The following is a 7984-nucleotide window of genomic DNA, read 5'->3' on the forward strand; positions in this document are numbered from 1 at the left end:
CTGCACTTCGGAGGGAAGAATCCCAGCACCGCTACAGGCTGGGGACCGACTGGCTAAGCAGCAGTTCTGCAGAAAAGGACCTGGGGATTACAGTGGATGAGAAGCTAGATACGCATCAGCAGTGTGCCCTTGTTGCCAAGAAGGCTAACGGCATATTGGGCTGCATTAGTAGGAGCATTGCCAGCAGCTCGAGGGACGTGATCATTCCCCTCTATTCGACGTTGGTGAGGCCACATCTGGAGTATTGCATCCAGTTTTGGACCCCCCCCCCCACTACAGAAAGGATGTGGACACATTGGAGAGAGCCCAGTGGAGGGCAATGAAAATGATCAGGGGGCCAGAGCACATGATTTATGAGGAGAGGCTGAGGGAACTGGGCTTATTTAGTCTGCAGAGGAGAAAAGTGAGGGGGGATTTGATAGCAGCCTTCAACTACCTGAAGGGGGGTTCCAAAGAGGATGGAGCTCGGCTGTTCTCAGTGGTGGTAGATGACAGAGCACGAAGCAATGGTCTCAAGTTGCAGTGGGGGAGGTCTCAGTTGGATATTAGGAAACACTATTTCACTAGGAGGGTGGTGAAGCACTGGAATGGGTTCCCTAGGGAGGTGGTGGAATCTCCTTCCGTAGAGGTTTTTAAGGCCCAGCTTGACAAAGCCCTGGCTGGGCTGATTTAGGTCCCTTCCAACCCTGATATTCTATGATTCTAAGGACCCAGGTTCCATCCCCCTGAGGGAAGAAGCTCCACTGAGCAGCAGGCAACAGGGCAAAGCCTTGAGCCAGGCCTCAGGGCAGGGATTGCAGGGCTTTGGCTTCTCTTTCTGGTTCTGCCACTGCCCTGCTGTGGGGCCCTGGGCAGGTCACTTCCCGTCTCTGTACCTCAGTTTCCCCGTCTATCCAGTGAAGGGATAGACACTTCTCAAACTCAGTTTGAGCAGTAGTGAGTCTGGATCAGACAATGAATGTTAAACACTCTGCGCTCAGAAGGACAGTGAGTGGGTGTTTGGGAAAGAACTCCTACTGATTTCCTGTTGGGCTCCATCCAAAGCCAATAACTAGGGCTGTCAATTGTAATTTCAATGTATTATCCATATTTTTGTGGATTTTTTTATAGTTTAAAATATATTGATTTCAGTTACAACAGAGACTACAAAAACAACGAGGAGTCCTTGTGGCACCTTAGAGACTAACACATGTAATTGGAATAAGCTTCCGTGGGCTAAAACCCAAATAAATGTGTTAGTCTCTAAGGTGCCACAAGGACTCCTTGTTGTTTTTGCGGATACAGACTAACACGGCTACCCCTCTGAAACAGAATACAAAGTGTACAGTGCTCAACATATATTATTATTTTTGATTACAAATATTTACACCGTAAAAAAGATAAAAGAAATAGTATTTTTCGATTCACCTCATACAAGTACCTCAGTGCAATCTCTTTATAGTGAAAGCGCAACTTACAAATGTAGACATTTTTTTTAAGATAACTGCACTCGTAAACAAACCAATGTAAAACTTTAGAGCCCACGAGTCCACTCAGTCCTACTTCTTGTTCAGGACCAACAAGTTTGTTTACATTTCCAGGAGATAATGCTGCCCACTTCTTATTGACAATATCACCTGACAGTGAGAACAGGCATTTGCATGGCACTAGTGTAGCCGGCGTTGCAAGGAATTTATGTGCCAGTTATGCTAAACATTTGTATGCCCCTTCATGCTTCAATTTCTAGATTGCACCATTGGTTTTTTTACAGTGCAAATAATAATAATACAGGTGCCCCTCCCCCCATCACCATGCTCCACTGCTGCTCCCACCTCCTGGCCCCCGCCCCCATGGAGCCACCCCCACCAAGCTGCCTGCCCACTGTCTGCTGTGCAGAGCGGGGGTAGGAGTGGGGGGCTGATGTCAGGGTGTCCCCGATCTGGTAGCTGCTGAGCTGGGGTTGAGGAACGGGGGCACCTGTCTGCTGTTGCCATTGGCTCAGGAGTGAAGCCTGGACACCTGGGTTCCCTTCCTTCTCAGGCCGGGGAGGGGGTGTGGCCTGGGGCTACAGGAGGACGATGCTTGTCCAGACTGACTACAGGTCTCTGTCACTGACCCCATTGCTCTAAGGGATGAGATTCCCTGGGGGTCCCAACATCGGGGGAGCTTCGGGAGCAGCCTGCAGGGAGAGCCCTGCCAGTGTGTGCAGAGCCCAGTCCAGGTGCCCCCGGGGAGTGTGGGTAGGAGAGGGAGTCGCCCCAGCTGGGGGGCAGACAGGCCCAGTGGCGAGAAGCTGCGTTGCCCCAGACTCACGGCTGCTCCCTGCTCAGTTCCAGGATGGACGTACTGAGGAGGATTCTCAGGAGAAAGGCTCCGCAGGTGGCCCTGGAGCCAGAGGGGGGCAGCTGCCAGCATCCCCAGACAGAGAGCCGCCCCTCCATCCCCATGGCATGGGAAGCAGCTCCTGGCCACCCCAGGAGATGGACCTGCTCGGCCTTGCTCACCAGGAGGAAACCAGCTCCCAGGGCTGGTGCCGAGCGGAGAGAGACGACATCCAGGCCGAGATGGAGGTGGCCCAAGTTCAGTCTGGGCAGGCAGGACACAGCCCACGGGAGGAACCAGGCAAGGCAGCTCTGGGTTTGCTTCTGCTGGAAGGCCAGCCCTCAGCCCAGCCGCGTGGGCCAGCAGGAGGCATCCCCAGCGCAGGAGCTGGGGGATCGCTGCCCCAGCAGCTCAACTGGTGACGGAGGGGAGAGCAGCCGCTCCCTGGAGGCTCCCTGCAACACGGAGGCCGAGTACTCCTCCACTGCAGGTGAGGAGACTCCCTGGGCATGGGGAGGAGCAAGGGGCCATTAACACCCAGTCACTCTGTCAGAGTCATTGGGGGGATCCCAGCCCAGGGGTCTGGCCTGAGCCACGTGAGCCCAATGGCGTCAGCGGGAGTCACAGAGCCACCCCCTGCAGTGGGGCATGGGGGGAGCTGCTGGGAAGTGAGTCCCTGATGCTTTGGGGCAACTCCCAGGAAGGATGGGACAGTGAAGGGCCCCATCTGTCATGGGGCCATAGGGCTGAGGGTCTCTGGGAGGGGTAGTGTGGGGATCTCTCTGCCATGGGGCCCTGGGGCTGAGAGGTCTGTGGGAGGGGCAGTGTGGGGATTTCTCTGCCTTTGGGTGCTTACATGGGAGGGGGAAACATTAAATCTTCTCTCCCTATCCCTTCACACCCCTGTCCTTCCTCTTCCCCCCTCCCCAGCAAGAGTCACCCTCTGCCCTTGTCTCTCTGATGCAGAGATCCCCACGGACCAGTCAGAGAAGAAGGACCTTGCCCCTGAGGAAAAGGCAGAGGAGGATGAAGATCGGGCCACAGAAGGAGAGGAAGAGGAGGAAGACCTAGAGACAGAGGAGGAGGAGAAGCAGGAAGAGGAAGTCCTGACCACAGAAAAAGAGGAGGTGGAGGACCTAGCCATAAAAGAGGGGGAGGACATGACCACAGAGGAGGAGGAAGACCTGGACACAGTGGAGAAGGAGGAGGAGGAGAACTTGTCTGCAGAAGAGGAAGAAGAGGAGGAGAACGTGTCTGCAGAAGAGGAGGAAAATTTGTCAGCAGAAGAGGAGGAGGAGGAGCTCTCCATAGACGAGGAAGAGGACTTGACCACAGAGAAGGAGGAGGAAGAAGAAGGTAAAGGAAGAGGAAGAGAAGGACGTGGCCCTGGTGGAGGAACATCTGATCATGGAGCAAAAGGAAGAAGAGAAGGATCTGGCCATGGAGCAGGAAGAGGAGCACCTGCCTAAGGAGCAAGAGGAGAAGGCCCAGGCCACAGAGGAGGACAAGGAGGACCTGGACCAGGAGGAGGAGAAGGAAGAGGACCCAGTAATGGAGGACGACGAGGATGTGGCCATGCAGGAGAAAGAAGAGAAGGAAGAGGAGGTACTGGCTATGGAGGAAAAGGAAGTGGAAGAGGATTAGGAATTGGCCATGGAGAAGGAGCAGGAGGAAGAGGACCTGGCCACAGAGGAGGAGGAGGAGGATGTGGCCATACAGTGGGAAGAAGAAGAGGCAGAAGAGGAGGTAGAGGACCTGGCTATAGACTAGGAGGACCCAGGAATGGAGGAGGAGGAGGATGTGCTGATGCAGGGGGAAGAAGAAGAGGAGGGGGAGGACCTGGCCATAGGAATGGAGCACGTGGTCATGGACAAGAAAGCAGAAGAGGATGACTTGGATGAGGAGGAGGAGGAGGGCAAGGCCAAGTCCTCTTCCACCTCCATGGCCAGGTCCCCCTTGCCCAGATGCGTAAATAGGGCAGTAATGAGTAGGAGCAGGGTGGGATCTTACCTCTCTCTATAGCATTGGTAAGAGAGATAATGGAATAGTGACAGCCAATTCTGGTGTCCGTGTTTTAAAGGATGGTGTTAAATTGGAGAGGGTGCAGAAAAGAGTCACACAAATGACCTGAGAGCTGGAGAAAATGACCTACAGTGAGAGACTCAGACTGTAGGTGGGTGAAATTTAATGGCCTGGAACATTCAGGAGGTCAGATGAGATGATCCACTGGTGCCTTCGGGCCTTAAGCTCTATGAAACTCTATGAAGCATCGCCTCCCTCCACCCCCCCCGCTCCGATGTGCTTCACCGCACAGAAGGGTGGCCAGACAGCCTAGAATGACTCTGCTCCAAAGCGGCCCTGGTGGAGAAGACAGTGGTGAGAGTGAGAGATGAGTGAGAGACGGCTGTGGGGACCTGGCGGGAGGGCAGGAGACCTCGGACAAGGAGGGGGCTCCCCTGGGCAGGGCACTGGAGGGGACAGCAGAGAGCAAGTATTCCTGGGGCTGAGGTCTGGGCACCGCGAAGAGGAAATTCTGGGCGTAAGCGCTGGGGGCAGGTGGGGAATTGTGGGACTGGAGGGTAAGCTGATGCTGGGGGTGCAAAGGTAAGGGGCAGCTGCGAGAGGCTGGGCAAGGGCCAAGTTGGAAGGGAAGGAGGGAATCGGGAGGACAGGGCCCAGCTGTGTTGCCAGAGGATCCTGCTGGCTGTGTCTGGGCAGCCTCTCTGGGAAGTGCCCAGGGGTCAGTGGGGCCTGAATCTGACCTTCTCCTTTGGGTCTTACAGGAACTAACTGAGGAGCTGCCCCCGGACTCTGGGCCCAGCTCTGTCCTCTCCAGCTCCATGGACCGCACGTGAAACCTCCCGTACCAGAAGCTCCCGTCCGGCTCCCCCAGCTCCGGTGCTGCTCACACCCAGAGACGCTGCCTCCTCCATGGCCAGGTTCTCCTCCACCTCCTGCACAGCCTGCAGTGATGGGTAAGGGAACCCGTGGCCACAGAGACCCCGTGGGCACGGGTGGGGATTGAATCTGGGCCCTTCACCACGGGCACAAGCTCTGTCAGGCTCCCATCCAGAAAGCCATGGAAGGCTCTGCCTGCAGACACCCCCTCTCCATTCCCACTGCCAGACTCTTGAGTGACAATGAAAAAGCAGGAGAACTTCTGCCAGAGAACCCCCGGGCTGCACAGTTGGGTGTCACTGGGACGTCTCTGGGAGCCATTTCCAGTGTGTTCTGGTGGGGTCATTTTCCTTCTCGAATCCAGGGTGTCTCTGCTCCCAGAATCTCAGCCAGGGAGGCCACCCTGCAGAATATGGCCCCGCAGTTTGGCGATGGGCTGCAGGAGTCACCACGTAGGTGTGCAGCAGCCGTAGCGCCTGCACTGACCATGGGCCAAAACCTGCAGCCCTGACGGCCCAGGATACCCCCAGGGATGGCAACGGGAGGGTAGCCTGGGTAACTAGCTGCTGGGCCAGGGCATATAGAGAGAGGACTCAGAGATGCAGCAAACCAATGGCCAGAGAAGTGAAGCATGTAAGGAAAAGAGAAGAGCTAGGACATCTGGGGAGCTACTGCAGTCAAGGGATCCCAGACGGAAGAGAGAAGATGGGTGGGTTAGACACACGAAGTCCTGCATCTTGGTAGGGGTTAGACGAGATGAACCTTGCCAGGGGTGGTGACTTATATGGGCCCGTGGTGCCCCGGCTCCAGCAAATTCAGGGCCCTGCGCTCCCTGGCCGGCTGCTGCCACTGCAGGGTACAAGGGAGGGGCAGGCTGAGGCGGCTGACGCGCCTGCGGAGGGAGGAGGCACATAGAATCATAGAATATCAGGTTTGGAAGGGACCTCAAGAGGTCATCTAGTCCAACCCCCTGTTCAAAGCAGGACCAATTCCCATCTAAATCATCCCAGCCAGGGCTCTGTCAAACCAGGCCTTAAAAACCTCCAAGGAAGGAGACTCCACCACCTCCCTAAGTAACCCATTCCAGTGCTTCACCACCCTCCTAGTGAAATAGTGTTTCCTAATATCCAACCTGGATCTCCCCCACTGCAACTTGAGACCATTGCTCCTTGTTCTGTCATCTGCCACCACTGAGAACAGCCGAACTCCATCCTCTTTGGAACCCCCCTTCAGGTAGTTGAAGGCTGCTATCAAATCCCCCCTCATTTTTCTCTTCTGGAGACTAAACAATCCCAGTTCCCTCAGCCTCTCTTCGTAAGTCATGTGCTCCAGACCCTTAATCATTTTTGTTGCCCTCCGCTGGACTCTTTCCAATTTTTCCACATCCTTCTTGTAGTGTGGGGCCCAAAACTGGACACAGTATTCTAGATGAGGCCTCACCAATGTCGAATAAAGGGGAACGATCACGTTCCTCGATCTGCTGGCAATGCCCCTATTTATACAGCCCAAAATGTCGTTAGCCTTCTTGGCAACAAGAGCACACTGTTGACTCATATCCAGCTTCTCGTCCACTGTGACCCCTAGGTCCTTTTCTGCAGAACTGCTGCCTAGCCATTCGGTCCCTAGTCTGTAGCAGTGCATGGGATTCTTCCGTCCTAAGTGCAGGACTCTGCACTTGTCCTTGTTGAACCTCATCAGGTTATTTTTGGCCCAATCCTCTAATTTGTCTAGGTCCCTCTGTATCCGATCCCTACCCTCTAGTGTATCTACCAGACACACATGGCAGCCTGCCCCCCCCCCCCAGCAGGTGACTCTGAGTCGGAGCCGGGGCTTATCCTGGCAGGACCTCCTGAGCAGCAGCGTGGCGGGGCTTGGGTGAGTGTCTCCCCCCTGGGGGGAATCCTCCCCTCTGGCCCCCCACCCCAGCCCCAGAGCAGCCTGCCTCCTGCACCCCAAACTCCTCATCCCTGGCCCAGCCCCACACCCTGCACCCCCTCCCGCACCCCAACGCCCTGTCCCAGCCCAAAACCTGCACCCAGCACCCAAACCTCCTCCCGTACCCCCTCCTGCACCCCAACCCTCTGTCCCAGCCCAGAGCCTGCACCCAGCCCCCAAACCCCCTCCCGTACCCCCTCCTGCACCCCAACCCCCTGTCCCAGTGCAGAGCCTGCACCCAAACTCCATCCCAAAGCCCGCACCCCAAACCCCCTCCTGCACCCAAACGCCCTCCCTGAACCTTGCAGTCCCTTCTAACCCGATGGGTCTATAATTCTTTGATTCTAGCATCTGTCACCTAAAAAGCAGGGCTGGCGCGTATGGATTTCCTCCACATCCTCTGCACTGAAGACAGAAGTTTCTCCGCAATGGCCTGGTCTTCCTGGAGTGCTCCTTTAGCGCCTCGATCGCCTAGTGGCTTTGCTGACTGTTTGGCAGACTTCCTGCATCCCATGTACTTAACCAGTACTTTGCTGTTAGTTGTTGTGCCTTAGCTAGTTGCTCTTCACGTTCTTTTTTGGCCTTATTATACTTTGCATTTGACTTGCCAGAGTTTATGCGTCTTTGTATTTTCCTCACTAGGATTTGACTTCCAAAGTGCCTCTTTTACTTGGCTGTTTAGCCCTGGGGGCATTTTTTTTATCCTCGCACTGGTTTGTTTTTTATTTGCGGGATACATGTAGTGGGAGCCTCTAGCATGGTGTTTTTAAACGGTCTCCGTGCGCTTTGCTGGCATTTCACCCTGGCGTGTTGCTTTTAATTTCCATTTAACGAGCCTCCTCACGTCTGT

At 55.2% G+C, this 7984-nt stretch overlaps 1 protein-coding gene across 2 annotated transcripts; it reads left to right on the top strand.

The window, feature by feature from the left end:
* Positions 1–320: 320 nt before the first annotated feature.
* On the top strand, positions 321–7742 carry LOC128829170 (ribosomal biogenesis protein LAS1L-like). 2 transcript variants are annotated; one of them, XR_008443294.1, is made up of 3 exons: positions 321–2791; positions 3268–5276; positions 7483–7742. XR_008443294.1 is itself a non-coding variant. In XM_054014439.1 (2 exons), the coding sequence occupies exons 1-2, from the start codon at positions 2317–2319 to the stop codon at positions 3768–3770; spliced, it is 978 nt and encodes a 325-aa protein (XP_053870414.1). In that variant the 5' UTR covers positions 321–2316; the 3' UTR covers positions 3771–6093. The 2 variants fall into 2 exon arrangements, 1 of the variants encoding a protein (XP_053870414.1); XM_054014439.1 differs by lacking the exon at positions 7483–7742 and having other exon boundaries at positions 3268–6093.
* Positions 7743–7984: the final 242 nt, after the last annotated feature.

This window comes from Malaclemys terrapin, chromosome 25, assembly GCF_027887155.1.
Source record: "Malaclemys terrapin pileata isolate rMalTer1 chromosome 25, rMalTer1.hap1, whole genome shotgun sequence".
NCBI classification, from domain to species: domain Eukaryota; kingdom Metazoa; phylum Chordata; order Testudines; family Emydidae; genus Malaclemys; species Malaclemys terrapin.

Bases quoted from the DNA above. Each gene is read 5' to 3' on its own strand.
- LOC128829170 (XM_054014439.1), top strand. From the start codon at position 2,317: ATGGACGTACTGAGGAGGATTCTCAGGAGAAAGGCTCCGCAGGTGGCC. The intron at 2,792-3,267 runs GTGAGGAGACTC...TCTCTGATGCAG, and splicing joins CGAGTACTCCTCCACTGCAG to AGATCCCCACGGACCAGTCA.